General features: G+C 51.6%; 3 protein-coding genes across 3 annotated transcripts; 2 read left to right on the top strand and 1 right to left on the bottom strand.

Annotated features, from left to right (window-relative positions):
• The first annotated feature begins 7,661 nt into the window (after positions 1-7,661).
• On the top strand, positions 7,662-10,317 carry BCR38DRAFT_464677 (laccase TilA). Its single transcript, XM_040862674.1, has 6 exons — positions 7,662-8,131; positions 8,195-8,514; positions 8,681-8,937; positions 8,991-9,201; positions 9,258-9,814; positions 9,867-10,317. Exons 1-6 carry the CDS (start codon positions 7,896-7,898, stop codon positions 9,984-9,986), a joined length of 1,701 nt encoding a protein of 566 aa, XP_040718171.1. The 5' UTR covers positions 7,662-7,895; the 3' UTR covers positions 9,987-10,317.
• Positions 10,318-10,839: 522 nt separating this feature from the next.
• On the bottom strand, positions 10,840-11,909 carry BCR38DRAFT_456278 (enoyl-CoA hydratase/isomerase family protein; the record flags this gene model as incomplete). Its single annotated transcript, XM_040861899.1, has 2 exons — positions 10,840-11,643; positions 11,898-11,909. The coding sequence occupies 2 exons, from the start codon at positions 11,907-11,909 to the stop codon at positions 10,840-10,842; spliced, it is 816 nt and encodes a 271-aa protein (XP_040718172.1).
• Positions 11,910-18,935: 7,026 nt separating this feature from the next.
• BCR38DRAFT_427465 (beta-lactamase/transpeptidase-like protein) lies at positions 18,936-20,765 on the top strand. The gene has a single exon (XM_040859835.1). The coding sequence runs from the start codon at positions 19,204-19,206 to the stop codon at positions 20,380-20,382; it is 1,179 nt and encodes a 392-aa protein (XP_040718173.1). The 5' UTR covers positions 18,936-19,203; the 3' UTR covers positions 20,383-20,765.
• The last annotated feature ends 862 nt before the right edge of the window (positions 20,766-21,627 follow it).

Genomic DNA, 21,627 nt, shown 5'->3' on the forward strand with positions numbered 1-21,627 from the left:
TCTCAGGTAGGGGTGCCCACGGTGATGCATTGATCTCTGCCCTCTCTATCTTCCTCCGTCTCGACTCCTTACTTATAGCCAGCCGAGGTTCTCTCTTGGATTCTGGATGTTTGCTTCCGTATGTCTGTGTTCCTCCGACTTCGGCCAATATCTTGGACAGCGGCTCCTTATCTGCAACCAAGCGATTCCCTATCCGCTGCAAACGGCTTCAACGGCTCTCATTCGCCACAAGCGGCTCTCTAGCCGCCACAAACGGCTTCCTACCTGGTGGAAGCCGGCCCGCCTCGGATGACACTTGTGGCTCTGACAACTCCTTCCCTATCCTACTTCGAGATGGTCCTTATATAGATAGCTAGGCCGCCGCTTGGACCCGGCATAACAGCAGGGTCGGCGATGCCAAGGATCTTGACTCTCGTCATCCCAAAGCTTCACATAGATTGTAATCATGATTCGGGAGTCTTTTGTCCGAAACACCCCTCCGGCGGCCCGCCGGTGTCCTGCGTTCAGTGTCCTGACACCCACTGGTGCCTATGGCATTCTGTTCTCTGACACGACGACCCCCCCTGACAAGGCCCTGCCCTCAGGGCCTCAACGCTCATCCCGTAGAACACCGGCCCTTCCTATTCCCACATCCTCCGATGCCGCGCCGGTGCCCTCCGGTGTATACCCCGTAACTCTTCACGCGCAACAGCGTATACACTTGTGGCCTAACCACAGTGCTCCGCGCTGTCACCCGCACACACACGTCATGACATCGGTCCAGCCATTGCTCGAAAACCTTTGCCTGACAATCGCTCACGACAACGTATACACTTGTGGCCTAACCACAGTGCTCCGCGCTGTCACCCGCCTTCCGAAGCTATAGGTGCCTACCGGAACAGCACCGGTGGCCCTACGCTCCCAATCGTCGGAACATTGGCCCAGTAAAACGCTCGCAAGCCAATGTTCGACACACACGCGCAACAGCGTATACACTTGTGGCCCAACCACAGTGCTTCGCGCTGTCGCTCGCTCTCACACGTCACAGCATCGGTCCAGCCATTGCTCGAAAACCTTTGCCTGACAATCGCTCACGACAACGTATACACCTGTGGCCTAACCCCAGTGCTTCGCGCTGTCGCCCGCTCTCACACGTCACAGCATCGGTCCAGCCATTGCTCGAAAACCTTTGCCTGACAATCGCTCACGACAACGTATACACCTGTGGCCTAACCACAGTGCTTCGCGCTGTCGCCCGCTCTCACACGTCACAGCATCGGTCCAGCCATTGCTCGAAAACCTTTGCCTGACAGTCGCGCACGACAACGTATACACTTGTGGCCTAACCACAGTGCTTCCCGCCATCTTCTGCCATAGAGAGACCCTGCTTGTTACCGGCTTCCCAACGGTGTACCGTTGCCCTCGTAGTTATGTAGATGTGATAATAGGTGACTTACCTGTGATCTTTGTTCCGTTCATGCCCCCTCCCTGAGTGCCGCTCCTGAGGCACTGGTGCTAACCTGTTCTACTCCTAGGTGGCAGGTGGTGTTGTTTCTGTGCTCTCATAGCCCCATAGAGGGCAATAGTTCCTCTTACGGTCAATGAGGACTTGTTTGGCCGGCGTGCCCTTGATACAACTATTGCAGTCCGAGTTGTCACCCGGTGATACGTCGTGCCACCGAGTCTTCGTATTCTTTTCGTAGCTCTCGTGACAAGTGTCGTTGCGGCTCCCACGTATCTTCTGACTCGTCGTAGCCCTTCCACCGGACTAAGTATCGCCTGCTCTTCAGCGGTCCCTTGTGTGCTACAATGTGATCGACCTCGTATTCTAAGGTGTCGTCGCTTTCCACTGGTATCACCTGGTGCTCAACCGGTTTTCCTTTGTAGGGCTCGAGCTGTGACGGGGAGAAGACGTTATGGATGCGGTAACTCTGTGGTAGATCCAGCTCATAGGCTCTCCCACCGTTGATCACCCGGTGCACCTTGAATGGACCTAGGAACTTGTCCGACAGCTTCTTACACGGTCTGCGCTGCCTCACGTTCTTCGTCGATAGCATCACCAGGTCCCCTACGGTGAGGGACATGGTCTCTCGTCGCCTGTTATACCACTTCTCATAGTCCTTGTTCGTCCTCTCAAGGAGTTGTGCAATGGTATCCCTATGGCTCTGGAGCTCTTGGACCCTTTCATCCGCTGCAATAGCTCGGATCGGCCCAGTACCGTCCTTTTCGATATCATGTGGCCCCCTTGGCATATAGCCAAACAGCGCCTCTGCTGGTGCCATGTTGATGGCCGAATGCCACGCCACGTTGTACACGAACTGTGCCATCGGTAGTAGCGATGCCCAGTCATCTTGATCAAAATTACAGAACGCCCTCAGGAAGTTTTCCACGTTCTGATTCTGTCGCTCTGTCTGCCCGTCGGTCTGCGGGTGGTATGCGGTACTCAGCTTCCTCTTGATAGCCAGTAGGTGGCACACCGTTGCCCAGAACTTGCTTGTGAACAGGGAACCCCTATCGGATACCATAGTCACTGGGATCCCGAACACAGTGAAGACGTAGTGCACCAGCAGCGTAGCGAGTCCATCAGCGGTAAGGCTCTTCTTCGTCGGTATATATAGTGCGTATTTCGTGAAGCGGTCCACTATTACCAAGAGGCTGTCCTTCATCTTCCCATTGGTGTCCTGCGAAGATGGAAGCCCTGTAATAAAGTCGAGAGAGATCTGCTCCCATGGTCGGTTTGGTACCGGCAGACTAGCTAGCTGCCCGTAGGGCAGATGGTGTCGCGCCTTTATTCGCTGGCAGACTGCACACCCCCTAACAAGGTCCTTCGCATCTCTTGTCAGCGATTTCCAAAAGTACGACCTACTGATTCTCTTGACTGTCTTAGTGACCCCCAGGTGGCCACTAGTCTGCTCGTTATGGAAGGCCATCAGTATCTCCCGCTGGATCGGATGGTTATCTGGTACGAAGACGCGGCCCTTATAGCAAAGCAGCCCGTCCTCCTGGTACCACGCACCCGGTACGCGGCTGAGCGACTTCCACGCTCCGCTACTGACGAATTCGTCTTCTGCCTGGGCTTTCCTGACATCTTCAAGTAATGTCGGAGCCAACTCTTCCGGCATAGGGACACCAGCTGTAGCACCGCTTGCGCGCTGTGTCTCCATTACTCGCACTCTGATACTCCTAAATCGTTGTAGGAAGTCTGGCAAGAACGCTACTTGCGCCTCCTGTTTCTCACCCGCTGTCGCGCGGTGGTCAGGTCGTCTTGACAACCCATCGGCAGGATTCTTCGTGCCTGGTCGATATATGATCTCGAAGTCATAGTTCGCAAGGTCCTGTAGCCATCTACCTTGTCTAGCGCTGAGCTGCGGCTTACTGGCTAAGTAGCGGTGGTTCAAGTGATCCGTGAGAATCTCAATCGTCTGTTGACTGTACAGCAGATAGTGCCGCCATCGTTGTGTTGCCTCAATAATCGCGAGCAGCTCCGCATCGGGTGTCCCGTAGCGTAGCTCAGCGCCTTTCAATTTCTTGGACATAAAAGCCACTGGGTGCCACCTGTCTCCGTGCAGCTGGCTAAGTACTGCGCCAATTGCGAAGTCTGATGCGTCAGTCTCTACACGTATAGGTAGTCCAGGCTCGAAATGCTTCAAGATAGGTGCTCGTGTGAAGGCCAGGCGTAGCTTGTAGAACGCCTCGTGTGCTACATTATCGAGCTGCAGCGCTCCAGATGATCCTCCCTTGAGTAGGTCGGTCAGGGGTGCTACTATCTTCGAGTAGTTCTTGATAAACCGGCGATAGAACCCAGTGAATCCGAGGAAAACCTGTATATCATGGATACTAGCCGGGGCTGGCCATTGCGCGATAGCATCCACCCTGTCGGTTTCCATGCGGATCCCCTCCGGTGACACCACGAACCCTAGGAACTCGACTTCTTGCGTGTGGAAGACGCATTTGTCTTGATTAGCGTACAGGCCAGCGGCGTCCAACCGGCGGAGGACCTCCCGGACATGCTCTGGGTGTGACTCTCTGTCCTTAGAGAATATAAGGATGTCGTCCAAGTAGACGATACAGATCACGTCCACAAGTCCAGCTAGTGCGTCGTTGATGTAGCTCTGGAAGGTCGCCGGCGCATTAGCTAGTCCGAACGGCATGACCAGATACTCAAAATGACCGTATCTCGTCCGAAACGCCGTCTTCCATTCGTCTCCTTCGCTGATCCGGACCCGGTGGTATGCGTCCTTCAAATCTAGCTTCGTGTACCACTTCGCGGAAGCTAGCCTATCCAAGATCTCACCGATCAGTGGTAGTGGCGCTCTGTTCTTCACAGTGATCTTGTTAAGGCCTCTGTAGTCCACACATAGCCTCAACTTTCCTCCTTTCTTCGGTACGAATAGGATCGGCGCCCCAGCTGGGCTCTGCGAGGGCCGAATCCATTTCTTGCTCAAGGCCATTTTCAAATATTCTCGTAGTTCCTCGAGCTCTTTCTCCGCTAGTGGATAGATGGGCCCGTGCGGCGGCTCGGCACCTGGCTCTAGCTCGATCTTGTGTGACCGAAACCTTCCATCTGGCAATTTCCCTGCTAACTGCGCGTCGAATAGATGGAGGAATTCTGCGTATTCCGACGGCACGGTGGCACACTTGGCCTGCGGCTCTGTTCCGGCTCCTCTGTCCTTGCTAGCTTCGACCCTTGCTACCGCGGCACTGCTATCATACTGTACTTTGCCTCGTGGTACGCATTCCGTATATCCTTCTTGCTGGTCACCAGTTGCAGACTGTCCACGTCGAGAGGGTACGTCCATCCTAACGAGGACCATCGAAATATAGGCTCAACGGCACGGCACCAGGGGAGCCCAAGGATTGCAACCCAGTCTTCTGCATCTGAGACTCGGAATTCGTGAGCCTTCGTCTTCGTCACCCCGAAGCTGTCCGTCATCTTTGTATGTAATACCCTCTTGCCATAGTTGGGACCTTTGCTTCCCCACATGCCCCGCAGCGTCTCACCGGAGTCTTGTAACGTACCCGGCTCGATGCCAAGCACTCTTGAGTCCACGACATTCTCGTCGGCTCCGGTGTCAATCAAGGCTTTTCCAATGCGCCAGCAGCCGCCAACCCGGAGACGGATGGTGGTTTCCAGACGGAGCGGCTGCTCGTACCCCTATTGAGGCTCGGTGTGGCGGACCCCCAGCGGCGCTGTGTTTGGGTTCCGGTCCTCAGGACAAGGTCCGTCATGTTTGGTTCTACCGCAGGTCCTGCAGTTAGGGCATTGTCGAGAGTAATGTCCCGTCTGTCCGCACGAGTAGCACTGGCCGTAAGCCACATCCCTCCTGGGCGCCTGTTGGCCTGCATTCCCGTCTGATGTTTCTTCCCTTGCTGGTGCTGGGGTCGAGGACGATGTTGCGTTGGTCCTCGGGCCAGGCTATTGGTACACCGGTGGTCTGCTGCTTATTTGAATCGCCTCGGCTTGCTTAGCTACGTCGTCAAGCTCATACCGAGTCGAGGGAAGTCCTCGGGTCATGACTTGTCGCTTCAACTCCGGTCGTAAGCGGTTGAGTACGTTGACGACCCGTATACGTTCCGGTAGTTGATCAGGGCACTCTGTCTCTATAGCATCGTATACGTCGATGAACTGCTGGTAGCTCTGGTTGGGGCGCTGGGTGATACTATCGAGTCTCTGCATCACGCTGATCACTCGCGTATCGTCGCTAGCCACACTCCTCTCCAGCCACTTCTCCATAGCGTCCCACCGGACGTTCCCCAAGTCGTTTTTGTAAGTAGTAGCAACGTGGCTGGTCCACCGTCGTTGCACCGCCCCATCAAGGCATCCGGTGGTGTGCAGTACACGCGCCGCATCAGTGTCGAAGTCCTCCGCGTACATCATGAATCTCCCCTTTAGGTTTAACATGAACGAGGTAAGTTCCGACCAGTTGGTGCCCCGGTACTTGAGTGTCGGCAAGTGGCCTCTCCCTCCTAGATCAAGCCGAGGTCGCTTTAGGCCTGGTCCGATAGGTTCAACCTGGGTCCCACCGGCGGTACTATTATGCGGCTCTCCCCTTCTTAAAGCTTCCAATTGTCCAATCCTTTCTCGTTTCTTCTTCCTCACTACTTCTTCTTCCACTAGACGGTCAAGCTCTTCTAGCTCGAGCTCCTCTAGTTGGGACCGGCTCAGTTGCCTCATCGTCGCTGTTGTCGTCGTAGCGTCGACAGTGCCACTGCTCGTCTGCGTCGCTGTCGTCGTCGTTGCACTACTCGATGTAGCTCCTCCGGTGTCACCCAGCGTGCCTGTGGCTGTGGTCTGGCTTCGCATCAGGGCTCTTCGCATCGCCATTTTCTCCCCAACGGTCCGTACGCCCGGAGACGGGTGGAGAGATCAACGTGTCAGGGTACGGCTAGGCCGAAGGCAATAGTACAGAGTGATGGGTAGTAACGGGCGTCCCTCCTACGTAGCACCGGGTGGTCACTGGCGGTCTCAGGTAGGGGTGCCCACGGTGATGCATTGATCTCTACTCTCCCTCTATCTTCTTCCCGGGCCTCCGCCCCTTACATAGATAGCTAGAACCCGACGTCGGAGCCGCGGAGCACTAGTTTCCCCGATTGTTCCGCAAACCAAGACTTCCATATCGTCATGACTCGCACATTCCTACACCGGAGCCCCACCGGTGTCCCACCGGTGCCTATGGCATTCTGTTCTCTGACATCATCCTAGCCTTGATAATGACAGATGATTGTATCTTGCTCTGATCAGAGCAATCTAGTGCCAGCGAGAGCTTCAATTCGACTTCCAGAGCCAGACGTCTTGTTCTGAGAATTATCCCGCCACGAGTATCAGAGGCACATCCGACGAACTCGCGCACCAGACTTGCAAGAGCGAAGCTCTTGCAACCAGTACCACGATCTTCGTCTGATCAGACCAACAGATGGGATCTGTTGGTACTGGAGCCGTCTGTTCAGTATGTTAGGTGGTAGGTATATCCTACTGACCGCCTGACCCCGTTTCAGTAGTAACTCTGTAGTATAGTAATCATACAGACTGTTAACCGCTCAACTTGTTCAACTTCCTCGGTTTCTAAAGCTATCTATACTTATATTTTAAAGAAGTACATAATTTTTATCTATCAAATAATATATAGAGTATTTCCTAATAGCTTATCCGACCTACCTAGAAGCGGATCGCTAACGAATTCGAACCTTCTACTTCGTCGGTGGTACATCGAAATGCACACTACTATAACGTTTTCTCTTAATCATATTAAGACAGCTATTAAGGTCTTATTAAGCTAGGTAGCGAAGAGTTAGCGCGTGCCTAGGTGGGGCACGGTACAAACACACAATTGAAAACTTATCCATGATACCATAGTACCATAGTAGAGATCAGAAATGGAAAGCTCCAATTTATACGAGTCATGCCCCTGTCTGAATCGGCTGCTTCAAGTACACGCGGCCTTGTTTATTAGACTCCTTAAGGGCTGTATTGAATTATTTTAACAATGGTAGAATCCTCCCGTAGCGTGACCCGCTCATGCATTACAAGCGTCATTGAGACAGGGGCTAACTTAGGATTTATTGGATCCAGTGGGGAGGCAGGTGCATGACGTCGGATAGTGATGCGTCCCCGAGGACCCACTGCGGAAGAGGCGAGAAGTCTCAGAGGACAAATTTTCCTAGAGGATAATTTACGAGTCAGGCTCCAAACTAAGTGCAAACGGTGAAGACTAGTATACTTGCTGAAACTTCGGAGGTGATTTAGATCCTCTACAACTTTCCCTATATGGTAATTAAGGTAAGTATGTATGTAGCATAGGGAGAAGTTGGGCAACACTTGCTTCTCGTTCAGCGGCCGTTCTAGATCAGTAACGGTTCTCGTCCATTAGCTCTTCTCTTCCTGAATCAATTTTCATCTTGCAAAAACCACCACCATCATGGCTACTGTGATAAGGTGCATTTTGGCGTTGCTTGCCTTGCCGCTAGCAGAGTGTAAGATTACACGACGATACAACTTCACAATCTCGAACGTATGGAACACCGGAGACGGTCATGGGCGACCTGTTTTTGCCATCAACGGTCAGACTCCAGGTCCAGTTATCGAGGCCGACGAAGGCGATGAGTTTGAGATCTTTCTGGATAATCAGCTCACGTTCGAGACGACTATGCACTGGTTCGTCCAAACACTACTTTTAACCCTTCCTCCCATGTGACTTGACGCTTACTCCCACGCCAGGCATGGAATTTACCAAATTGATCGGCCTTGGAATGACGGTGTACCTGGAGTGACTCAGTACGCGGTCCAATCCAGAGATAATTATACCTACCGTTTCACCGTCCAGCAGCAATATGGCAGCTACTTCTACCATGGGCATTTCGGTCCTTCCTTTGCAGATGGCATGCGAGGCCCGATCTGGATCAGACCTGCGGAGTGGCGGCCACGCCCTTACAGCTTGATTTCCTCGCTGCCCGCCGATATTGAGGGAATGCGAGCTGCTGAAAAGCAGCCTCATCATATAATCATCAGTGACCGGAATGCAGAGCCAATGGACATTGGTGAGTACTCTCTGATTTATTATACCCGATGGTTTACTGACTGTGCTTGTAGTAAGCGGGCCTTCCAATATTCTCGCATCAGGTGCTCATACGCTTGACTCGTGATGACATTGCGACCTGAGCACACCAACAATAATAAGAGATACTGACTCTTCGCAGCTGTTAGTCATGTACCGAGATGCCGGCATTGTTCCCTGGTGCAGCAACTCCCTAGTTTTGAACAGCAAAAGCCGAACATACTGCCACTCGAAGGAAGTCCTCGAGTCGGTCGGTGGGCCGGGCCGAAACTCGCTGGGATGTCTGATGCAGCCTCGACAGCTGGAATTCTCGAATGAGCTGGTGTGCGAGGAAACACACACGCCTTTGGAGGTTGTCCAAGCTGCAGACGGACAGGAATGGGTCTGGATTAATTTCATCCACTCTGTGAGAATACTCGCCTTGGACGCAGACATGGAGTGGAGACTGACATATAGCAGGGCGCACATCATGAGATTCAAATCAGCGTCGACGAGCACGAGTTCTACGTCGTTGCCGCTGACGGTGAGTTTGTCCATCCCCAGAAGGTGCACGCTGCAAACTGCAACCTTGGCGAGCGCATCAGCATCCTGGTCCACCTTAACAAGAAGCCTGGCGACTATGCCATCCGACTTACCTCGCTTCGCCGGGAGCAAATCATCCAAGGCCTGGGTATCCTCCGCTATCCTAACACTGGAGATTCCACAGCCCTCAATGCCCCAACACAGAGCCTTGGGTCTTCCTCAACGGAACTCTCGTCTCCCCCTCCCTATCCGCCATGGACGAAACAAAGCTCGCCCCCTTCCCCGCGCGCCCTCCGCCCCAAACTAGTGACACAACGCTCAAATTCTTTGTCGAGATGCTAGGCGCCTCTACCTGGGCTCTCAACATCGGCCCACACCAAGCCTTCCGCCAACAATTGCCGCCCGTCCTGTGGGAAGAGAAGTCTCGCGGCGACACGACGTACGCCGAGGGCTCATTGAAGAACGGGTCTGTCGTCGATATCGTTATCGAGAACGGCGCCAACGTGACCTCGCAACACCCGTTCCACAAGCACAACCACAAGGCCTTCATCATCGGGAGGGGCACGGGTGGGTTTCCCTATGACACCGTTGAGCAGGCCCTCAAGGAGGGTGACCTGGCGGACAACTTTAATTTTGTGGATCCGCCGAATCGCGATGGGTGTCGGCTGGGTAACTCCACAGGCGATTGGACCGTGATTCGGTACGAGATTTCCTTCCCGGCAGCTAGTATGCTGCATTGCCATATGATCCACCATTTCGGAGTAAGCATCCACCCACACGGCGTTGTGCTGTACTTTGCTAACTTGGAAACAGGCGGGCCAACAAGTTGTCATATTGGAGGGCGTTGAGTCGATGGCACCAATCCCTGAAGAACTCAAGGACAAAGTCCATGCTGACTTTGAGCCGCTGCTCAGATATGGTCCACTGGATTAAGTCTTGGTGATAGCTCTCAGTCTGGGGCCCAGCCGAAGTAAAAGGGGAGTGATGAAAGAAAAATCACGTGTATGGGGAGTTTAATGAGCTCGGATTCTCAACTTCATTCCTAGCAAAATCGCAAGTCTTGACTGATTGACACAAACACTTGATGAGCGAAAGAAACATATTTGTATGAGGTAAATCTTATCTAGTTACAGCGAGACAAGGGGAAGCCTATGTATCTCGTGGGGACAGGGTCATGTCGATGGTTGTGTAGGGGATTCCTAGTCATAAGTCAATACCATGTCCCACATTATGTTTGTTCAACAATTATGTTTTTCCCATGGACCATGAGAGAGAGGAGATCATAATTACACAGACAGAATAAAAAAAGTCCCCGTGCTACAATTCAAACGTCATATTGTCTCAGAACAACCTACTTAGGTATACAAGCTGTTTGAAAAGTGTTCATGAATACTTGAATATCCAAATTGAACTTCTGTTCCGAGTCGCACGTCTTGAGCCATTTGTCGTGTCGCCTGACAGGACAAGGCCCTACCCTGTCCTTATGTATTCTAATATGCCAGTCCTGGAAGAGGTGCTCGATCTCAACGTGGTTGGAGTAGCATTATTCCCTTTCATTCACATAGCAGATAATTGGTCTGACTCAGGTAATGGATTCAACGCATACCTAGCGCCTCTCATGAGTGATGATGAGAAATGCGCGATAATAATCGAGGGAATATATATCGACCGCCGTTTGCACTGAAATGGCAAGAACTTTCTATGTAGAGCAGCAAGTTTTCCCACAAACGCCAGTTTTCCCCTCCCATCTATCGTTGTCGGAATAGGGAACCCGAGGTTTATAAACTCAAATACATCCGTTTCCGTCTCTATCTTCCCACAGAATAGCTTTGGTCCCCTTTCGAAATTGCGCAACTCCATACGACGATTCCGAGTTTTCCGCCAACATGGCCGCAAATACCTCGCCAACCGTGGTTTCCGTGTCGCCATCCCAGGCAGTCTCGCGAACCAGCATCTTACACAATGCAGAAGCTTGAGGGGCAGCCAACCTCATTGCCGACAGAAATTCTTCCGTGATTTTCTCCAGTGAGTCGATGTCTGGTGCGAGTGCGTGGAGTACTCCCGCGCCGTAGAGGGTTTGTGACTCCACCCTCCGGCCCGTCATCATGGCCATTCTCGCAAGACTAGTGCCCCACTCGCGCACTATAAACCTGGAAATAATGGCGGGACACAGGCCTAGCTTGACTTCGCTCAAGCAGAAGAAGCTAGTCGACAAAGCCAAGCGAACATCGCATACAGTGGCTAGTCCAACGCCTCCGCCGAAGGCCGGTCCGTTGATAACTGCAATCGTTGTCTTTGGACATGTGTCGATGACACTGAAAAGGTCTTGAAGCGCGGTTCTTCGCTGTGAGACCGAGCCAAAGAGATCCTCCTTGAGCTGCATTCCGGTGCAGAAATATCGGCCGCAACCGGTGATGATAATGCGGTGCACCGAGGCGTCCGTCGACAAGGCTTTGAATAACAGGGTGATATCCTGCATCATGGACAGCGTCAGCGCGTTTCCCTGCTCAGGGCGATTCAGACACAGTCTGATCGTCCCACCCTGGCGCGAAACTTCGTATCCATCGTGCGTCTGCAATGCTGTCCAGGGCTTTAGACTCGTTACAGTCGTTGGGCTTCTCAGAAAGCTGAGGCGGGATGACGAAAAGGCTTGCTTGATGAGGTTCAAGTCCAGATAGGACAAGAGCATTCTGGTAAAAAAGGTGTCCATTGGATGGTTTCGGCGAGACTGCGAGACTTGGATGTACGACCAGCGGGATGGAGTTGAAACGAACGGTGCGACTTGGACAACTCTCATATGTGAGAGGACCATGATGCCAGAGCCAAGAGGCGCTCCATGCCCACAAAGGGCGGCATCACGGTACTCGGCATCCTACGAGATGACGTGGATCTTCCAGCGAAACCCCGATCTGGAAAATTTGTGTCCTTTCTACCCCTAGTAACTGATATCGACAACGCTAAGATTCGTTTCAATCGAGGAAAATTTCGAGTATGAGTCAAATAACAAGGGCTATGACTACGATGGGGGTTACTAGGCAACTGCCACATTTGCCGTTGGCTATCCGATCGACTAACCACCGTATGTTCCAGTACTATCTATTCGGTAAATTGCTCCTAAACGCGTGAGAGCAAAGCCTCCGAGTTCAGACGATGTGTCGGGAACTACTCCAGGATCTACGCAGCGGTTATCAGGCGTAACAAAAATTTGAGCACGTCAGACGAAACTTTTACTGAAATGCTCCATATAATACGATTCATAATCCTATTACTCTACTCAGCTGGTTAAGGCGGTATCGTAGCCCCAGTAATCAGGGTGTGGCAATTTCCCTAAAGACCTAGCTCCTAAGATAGTGTGTTTCGTTACGAGGCGGTCTATCTTTCCCCCTTTTTTTTCTTCTCTTTTTTTTTCTTCTCTTTTTTTTTCTCTTTTTTCCGGGATGAGGGAGGGCCGGAGGAAAGGGGGGTGTGGGGCGAGGTGGATGAAAGGAAGGGGGGCGTAGGGGGAGGGTGTAGGAGATCGGTAGTGGATTACTAGATTACTACTCGAGTCTAGATCTGCGCCTTGGGCCGTGCTTGTTCTCGTTCGATCTGTGGATAATTCTATACCCGTTGTCACTCACTTAATCCCACTGTTCTTCTGCAACTGATGCGAGTGCATATGGGGTGTGAATTGTTGTATTAGGAAAGGATGGCCAGGTCAGCTATTCTGGCCTGGCAGAGCTCTTTTATAGCTCTTATCTATCTTATCTCTAGCTATAGGGCAACCCCCCATGGAGTCACGTATCAGTATGCTAAACTTGAGTAAAAGGTTCATACAATTTCTACATTTCCCTAATATTTATTAAATATATTGATGACAGACAGTGAAACCACCCGCAGGTTTAAGGTGTGAAGATGATGGCAACGAATAACAAGATTCTCAACAAGACCTTACTATCCGGGAGGTGGAAGGAAATAACAAGATCAAGAGCTCCTTGCCCTGATCGGAACGTGATGCGAGTGCATATGGGGTGTGAATTGTTGTATTGAAAAGGATTGCCAGGTCAGCTATTCTGGCCTGGCAGAGCTCTTTTATAGCTCTTATCTATCTTATCTCTAGCTATAGGGCAACCCCCCATGGGGTCACGTATCAGAACGACAAGTACCTCAACAGGTACTAACAACTGTAGCCTCAGCAGGCTGGGGAAGAAAAGGAACCTCAACAGGCCCTTGAACAATCACCTCAACAGGTGAAAGATGGGAACAATGGCCTCAACAGGCACAATCAGATCTATAGGGGAACAGAAAGTACCTCAACAGGTACGTCAGACATTGAATGCCTGTCCAAGTAAAGAGAAATTGGTTCAGATTACTGTGGAAAAGGCCGCTTGATTTTCTATCTTTTTCTCAAGAGAGTGACTATGTACATAAGGTCTTAAATACCCGTTAAGAACACGCTTAACGTAGTCCACGGTCCAATTGCACACTTCGGCAGATTTTCGTACGCTACCACTTTGACCTGCGGTTTTTCACCACATAACTATAGTTAGTTCTTGGAATGAAAGTGATTTGTTTCTAGCATTACATGCGCTTCAATCTGATCCAAAATTAAGTGTACGTCGCGCTGGTCAGATCTATAACGTACCTTTTAGAACCCTTGCGTATCGACGCGACGGTAAAACCGCTCGAGCGATTACGCGATCGCTAACGCAAAAGTTGACTCCTTCCGAAGAAGAGGCAATCGTACGACATATAACCGACCTATATTCGCGAGAATTTCCTCCCCGATTGAGTGGTGTTGAAGATATGGCCAACCGATTACTTCGAAGTCGCGACGCGGGACGCGTCGGCGTCAACTGGGCCTCGAGCTTCGTAAGACGACAACCAGACCTCCGGACGCGTTTAAATCGAAGGATCGACTATCAGAGAGTCCTCTTCAAAGACCCCGACGCGTATCGCGCGTGGTTTGACCTGGTACGGAATACAATTGCGAAATACGCGATCCAGGAGGAGGATATCTACAACTTCGACGAGACCGGTTTTGTGTTGGACCAAATCTCGTCCGAAATGGTCGTGACAACTTCTGATCGGCGCGGAAGGCCTAGAGCAGCCCAGCAAGGAAATCGGGAATGGGTTACAGTTATTCAAGGCGTTGGGTCGTCCGGTTATGCCCTCCCTCCGTACATCATTTTCGCCGGCAAAACCCACCTCTCGTCATGGTACGAAAACAGCCCATTACCGCCTGATTGGGTTATCGCAGTTACTAAAAATGGCTGGAATACGAACGAGAGAGGCGAGGATTGGATAAAACACTTCGATTATCACACCAAGTCTCGTACGAAAGGTACTCATCGCCTATTGATCCTCGACGGTCACGAAAGCCATCACTCGACCGATTTCGAGGTATATTGCAAAGCTAACAATATCGTCACGCTTTGTATGCCTCCTCATTCGTCGCATAAGCTCTAGCCTCTTGATGTTGGTTGTTTTCGCGGGTTAAAAAGAGCGTACGGAAAAGAAATCGAAGCTCTCATGCGAGCACATATAAGTCATATCTCGAAAGAAGACTTTTTACCGGCGTTTTTAAACGCGTACAACGCAACTTTCACGGTTTCAAATATCCAAGGAGGTTTCCGAGGGGTAGTAATAGTTCCGTACGATTCAGATTATGTCATATCACAGCTCGATGTGAAATTACATACGCCAACACCTCCGGGTAGCTCGGCTGGTCTCCCCGTCCCTTGGGAATCAAAGACTCCGAACAACCCAACCGAAGCCCAATCACAAACCAATTATGTGAAAAATAGGATTGTACGACATGAAAATAGCTCACCAACGTCAATTTTTGCTGGAATAGATCAGATTGCGCGAGGTACAACGAAGGTTATGCATCGGCTTGCCCTTTTAGAAGGCGAGGTCGAATCACTTCGAAAGGCAAATGAGACCTTAAGTCGACGTCACCGTGCGAAGAAAAAACAGCTACAGAGTGGAGGGTCACTTCGTATACAAGCTGGACAGGACCTACAGTCTCAACGAGAGGTTGATGGGCAGTTACATGACGAATTTCGTCAAATTGGTGGTCGTACGAGGCGGCGAATTGCGCGTGTACGGCGCTGTAGAATCTGTGGCGAGCCCGGACATAATGCGCGCATTTGTGGAAATGATGTAGAGACGTCTGAAGATAACGATTCTGAGTAGTTTCAATTGATGATAGGCGTTGTGGTTGAATTAACTTATACATTGTCGTATAAGGTCTGCCAAAGTGTGCAATTGGACCGTGGACTACGTTATGTAGTTATAGTTCAGAATAGACCCGAGTACTAGTATAGTAGCCTAGTGATGCGTGCACCTAGGGAGGAGGATGCTATAATGCAGCAGTGCGCAACGTTATAGTATCTAATTGAAGGGATTCACCTAACCTGTGGGTCCGCCTACCTTTTCGTATCACCTAGCTATTAATAATTAAAGCAGAGGCAATCATCGAGGTAGTACTACTTAATGCTAGGGCGTAGCCTTTCAACGGCTATATTAAATTTAACGGGGACGGCGAAGGATCACAAAAGCCTGTGGGCACTGCAGAGGTGGGCTAGGCTACGGAGCTGGGCCCCCCCTGTGGCCCACGGCTTGCCAGATCTCCGGAGGGACGCCGGCGACACGCTTACGGCACGTACACATGATGAGAAGGCAAAATTACTAGCTGAGAGGTTCTTCCCAGACCCGTGTATAGATCTATCGGACCTCGATCGCGGCCTATTACAGACGAGACCAGAGCTGAACGTCCCTAGGGAGGTGACCACAATGGATATCGAGTCTATCATCAAAGGAACGGCTGCTCGGAAGGCTCCCGGCGACGACCTGATCCCCACTGGCCTGCTAAAGGCCTGCGGTGAACCTCTATGGGAGATCCTAGCGGATCTGGCAACAGCTAGCTTTAGGCTGGGGTACTACCCGGAGCGCTTCCGCTCAGCGAGGGTGGTTGTTATCCCTAAGCCTAATAAAACGACAGCTCAGAAGCAGACCCCTGGCGGCTGGCGCCCCATTGCCCTGCTTAGAACGGTAGGGAAGGTAATAGAGACGGCGATGAGCCAGCGTATCACCAAAGTAGCTGAGGCGGCCGGCCTACTACCAAACGGCCAAATGGGTAACCGCGCTGGGAGGTCCACCGAACTGGCAATACGTATAGTTGAGGACGTGGTCTATACGGCGTGGAGACGCGGGGGCATCGCCTCGCTGCTACAGCTAGACATCAAGGGGGCATTCGATACGGTCAATTACAGACGGCTGATTTCCATATTAGCCCGGAAAGGCTACCCGGAGTGGGTTCAGGAGTGGGTACGCAGCTTCGTGGAGGATAGGACGGTACGCCTCCGGTTCGATGGCAAGGAGTCAGAGCCAATCCCCCTACGAGCTGGCGTCCCCCAGGGGTCACCGCTATCCCCGATACTGTTTATATTATACATTTCAACGCTGTACGAGGAGCTAGCGGAGCAGCATCCACTACTTTTAGTAGTCGGGTTCGCGGACGACACGAACCTGCTAAGCGTCGGCACCGATCCAGACACGACCTGCCGCCGGTTGGAGAGCGCATGGGCTACGTGTCAGCGGTGGGCAGTGAGGCACGGGATGGAGTTCGCTCCTGACAAGAGTGAGCTAATGCACTTTACTAGGGCCCGAGAGCCCTTGCCGCAAAGTATTCGCCTTGGGGACGCCACAGTGTCGCCGGTAGTCTCAGCGAGGTTCCTAGGAGTCTGGTTCGACCGCAAACTGACGTGGCACGCCCATGTTGAGCGTGTTAAAACAAAAATGGCAACTCAAAAGCTAGCCCTGACAAAGCTAGTCAATATGTCGTGGGGCTGCGATCTTATACGGGCGAGGCTGTTATATACGGTGGTTATCCGTAGCGCGATCGCCTTCGGGGCGACTGCGTGGCATACTATAAGTGAGGAACCGACAGGGCCAGCTAAGAGTCTGATGGGGATACAGAACGAGTGCCTCCGGGTAGTCTGTGGCGCCCACAAAGCGACACCGGTTCGCCACCTGGAAGCAGAAGCAGCAATCCCGCCACTAGACCTCTATCTTAGTGCCCGGGCTGCTAAGTTTGAAGAACGGCTACGGCTTAGCGGGAAGAGAAATCTGCTTCGCAGCGCGAGCGCTAAAGCGTCACATATACTCCGGCAGGATAGGCCGGCGAAGAGGAAGCAGGCGTCGCAGCTACTCCGACCGGCAGGGTACACTATGGAGAAGGAGGCCCGGGGCTCCGAGTGGATGAGTGAGGAAAAGGAGGTCCCGGCTGCCCTCCTCGGCCACTGGAGGAAGAGATGGCTCACCGGAGCAGAGCATCATGATCGCCAGCGACGGGCTATCGCTGAGGAACCGGAGGGCCCTTCGATGCAGATACCGAAAGGGGGCAAGTATTTCGGCCTGAACCGACTGGAGGCGTCTACGCTGTGCCAGATCAGGACGGAAAAAATAGGACTAGCAGCCTTCTTATTCAAGACAGGGGCTTTTGGCGTGTACTCGCCGCTATGCCGCTGTGGCGATGCCCCTGAGACGGCAGAGCACGTAATCCTCTTTTGCGGGCTGTTGGAAGGACCGAGGGAACGATTACGGGCCGCCATCGCACCACGGCCACTATACTCTCGCAGAGACCTCGCAACGGCAACAGGAGAACCAGTAGTTAGTGGGACTATTGTAAGGTGGCTGCTAGGGACGGGTCGGACAGCTTCAAGGCCCAGATAGCATCGATCTTCTCAGGGGGGACTTTGTTGGTAGGTTGAGAACCAACGTAGTATGGTAGTGGACGTAACGCAGTCGCCAATAGGGCGAACCGACGACGCAGCGTATGTATTTAGTCCAGCCATTAGGGCACTGTTTGACATACGGGAGTACTAGTAGAGGTACCGGGGGCTTCGAGCCTACGGCGTATTTAATAATAATAATAATAAATTTAACGAAATTAATATCTGAAGGTCGCTACTCTAAGAGATTGGCCTATGTGCAACTCGACAGCGTCATTTTATCTCTCAAGAAAATCTTCGAGGGCGATCGTCGATACGTAATCGTCCCTAGAAGCATTGGGCAGGGAGACTCCACTGTTGCTTTGGGGTTTCATATTTGATATGAGACTGGACCCGGATTCGGACACTTCAATCAAGTATGTCCAGTTCCGAGTTTACAGAGCGAAACGATGGACTTGTCGTTCAGGTCCAACACGACTTCTTCTGGTCATTCCATACACTAATAATGCAACATCAGTTATATTTGTGCAGTCGAGGTCGCAAAGTCTCATTATACTAAGGTGATACAGTGCTAATGGACGCATTCCGAACTTAAAGCTTCAGTTAGATGGCGCGGCTATACGGGATTCCTTGCCTGAGCTTCTGGACTTTCCTGGTCACATTCTCACCCAAATGGGAGAACATTCCACTGCGTTCAGCTCTACTGATCGCTGCCTTCATGGGTTATTTTGAGAGTATCTAGAAGCATGTCTAAGGGACAAGACGACCTTTTAACGCGATACGAATCAGACAGTTGAGGACAGATTCCAAATAGCAGTCTAAAGGTCCTGAGCACCTTAATAATAGTGTTCTTCCTTTTAACTTCATGCAACCAGATATGAATTGGCAAGGCCAAGGCCCGGGAAAGCGTAAGCTACGATGTGAAGCTCTATTCTCTTAGCGGGCCAATCACTACCGAATTGGCAAGGCCAAGGCCCGGGAAAGTGTAAGCTACGATGTGAAGCTCTATTCTCTTAGCGGGCCAATCACTACCGATTTAGGCATTCGTATGCAATCCTCGGGAGTTACTCGCACACCGTGCCCCGCATTGCATCTGTCCATCACCTTATTTGCCAGTTCGGAAAGCTGGGGAAGGGGTTGGACTGTGATATACCAAGCTCCACATGGCCCCCATTGTCTGGTTCGGCTTAGGTTCCGAATAGCACCTTTAACTACGGCGAATTCTTTTTCAGCCCGTCTTACATTGCAGAACCTCGTGATCAAAAGAACCCGTCTTCTGTTCCTGTCCACATATGTTTTGCTTCCCACTTTCATCATCATAACGTCTGTTGTCACTCGCCATAGACTTTCCATGGCAAACTCATAGCCTTTCTCAATCACCCGTTCTGCGCCACCCGTTCAGCCTTAATTGTACCTTTGTCTCGATTTTGTCAATGCCAACAAGCATGGCGCAAGTCCAAGGCCACTGCTCTGAGCGCTTCCAAGAAGTCGCATCCCTCTTCCAGCAATTCCTTGACTCAGGCGAAGAGATCGGCGCCTCCATCACCGTTAATGTAGATGGCGAAGAAGTCATAAATCTCTGGGGCGGCTATGCGAATGAGGACCGTAATCGGCCCTGGACTGAGAACACAATAGTCCCCGTCGCCTCGTCCACCAAAATGGTCTCGAGTCTCGCCGTACTCATGCTCATAGATGGCGGCGCCATCTCGGTCAATGACAAGGTGTCCAAGTACTGGCCCGAGTTTGCCGCCAACGGTAAAGAGAACGTCGAGATTCGACATCTACTCTCGCACACTTCTGGTGTCGCCGGGTGGGATGATAAGATTACTATGGAGGAAGTCTGCGATGTTGGTCCGTCGACAGCTAAGTTGGCCGGACAAGCACCCTGGTGGGAGCCTGGCACGGCGTCGGCATACCATGCTTGGAATTTCGGTCACCTTCTTGGCGAGATTGTGCGCCGTGTAACGGGGCTGAGTTTGAAACAATTCGTCGCCGAGAGGATCACCGGACCATTAGGAGCCGATTTCCAGATCGGCTTGTTGGAGGAATCCTGGCCTCGCGTCTCTGAGTTCATTGCTCCGCCCCCACCGGCGACCGCTCCGGACTTCACACCTGGGCCCCTTTTCATGAAAGCGATTGGGAACCCCATAATGCCGTCTGGATTCGGAAAAACTCTGGCCTGGAGGAATGGCGAGGTTGGTGCTTCGAACGGATACGGCAATGCCCATGCATTGAATACAATCTTATCGACCATCACACTTGCGGGCTCCGAGAATCTCGATGAGAACAAGCGCTTGCTGTCTAAGTCCACGGTCGATTTGATCTTCGACGAGCAGTCTCGGGGTATTGATCTCGTCGTCGGGGTGACTCTCCGTTTCGGCATCGGGTATGCTCTCAGAGGAGAGGGAGATACGTGGGTTGATGGGTGGTTTCCGAAGGGCAAAATCGCATACTGGGGTGGTTCGGGTGGCTCACTCGGTCTTATGGATGTGGATCGCCAGGTCACTATCACGTATGCTATGAACAAGAGGTCGAATAATCCCATTGGTAATACAGCGTCTAAGGCGTATGTGGAGGCGATCTACAAGGCTTTGGGGGTCGAGGTCAAGTAGCTGATTGGCACTGCATATAAAAGGGTGATCCGGTCGGTCTTCACTGTTCGAATGTTTGAAGAAATGTGTTTTCATTTGTTGCTAGTGCTGATCTTACACGATTTCAAAATAACGCGTAGTATCCTCAGATCGAAGGGTCATGTCGGACTGCACCATCCTTTGACTTCCAACGACTGTATTTTCCGTTTACGGCTACTACAGCCAGTCGACTGATAATGGAAGGACCCTGCGCACCAAAACCTTGGAAACTGCCCGCTGCTAGAACTTCAGGAACCAAACGTCTGGTGCGTCAGCAACTAACTCAAGTGTGCAGCCGAAAGGCACACTTTTCTGTATTTAAGGCTCTTATAGCAACCTACACCCTTTGGGCGTGGAAATCAGAGATACATTCAATTATATGCTTTTTTAAAGGTTGCAATAAGTACGATAGGTCAAAGGCTGCATTGAATATGTAGAAAAGACCAAACACCAGGCTGAGTAGAACTTCAGTCCTGACTTTGGTTTTCTCCCAGTTCTTCTAGGCAAACTATATTACTGAAATCCTGTGATATCAATGACCTTTTGACCGCAGGAAAGTCTCGGCCAACGCCCGTTTTTGAATACACCGCTTGGTCATGAATCCCTCTTAAGGATATTTGGTCGACAAATGAGCAAACACCCGAGTACAAAGCTCGTCAGGGATTTTGGACCAATTGGTCACGTGGATCAATTCCAGGGCAGACTCTAATTTCTCACGAAGTGACGAAGTGAAGGTGATCTCCTGATCGTATTCACGGCTACTTTCATCACTTTTGTCGGCAGTCGCTGCTGACGCATTGGTTGCCAAGTCGCACATCGCGCCTCTTTGACTTGTCAACCCCGAAATTCCATCCATCATCTAATTCTCAATATCGAGCGAATCTACCGCCTGAAGCATCTACCTAATCACCAACACTAATTTCTTACTAATTCTTACGACCTCGTAATGATTGTTTGCATAAAAATGTACTACCCCGCACGCCGGCACAACAATGAGGATTACATCAGATGTAGAGGCTTGCGCGCCTGCCAAAGCAAGGACATACTGTAAGATAGATTTGGCCCAATCGGGGCCTTGGAAGTACGATCAAGCGTTTGTAGGGCTTGGCTCTTGCGCTTTAGCGCAGTCTTCTTCCAAAGGAAAATTCGAATCTCGGGTTCTCATTCCTCGATCTCATCTGTTTCCCCTTTTCTCCAGAATTGGGTTCTCGTTGTTGAGGGGTCGGT

This window comes from Pseudomassariella vexata, assembly GCF_002105095.1.
Source record: "Pseudomassariella vexata strain CBS 129021 chromosome Unknown BCR38scaffold_4, whole genome shotgun sequence".
NCBI classification, from domain to species: Eukaryota; Fungi; Ascomycota; class Sordariomycetes; order Amphisphaeriales; family Pseudomassariaceae; genus Pseudomassariella; species Pseudomassariella vexata.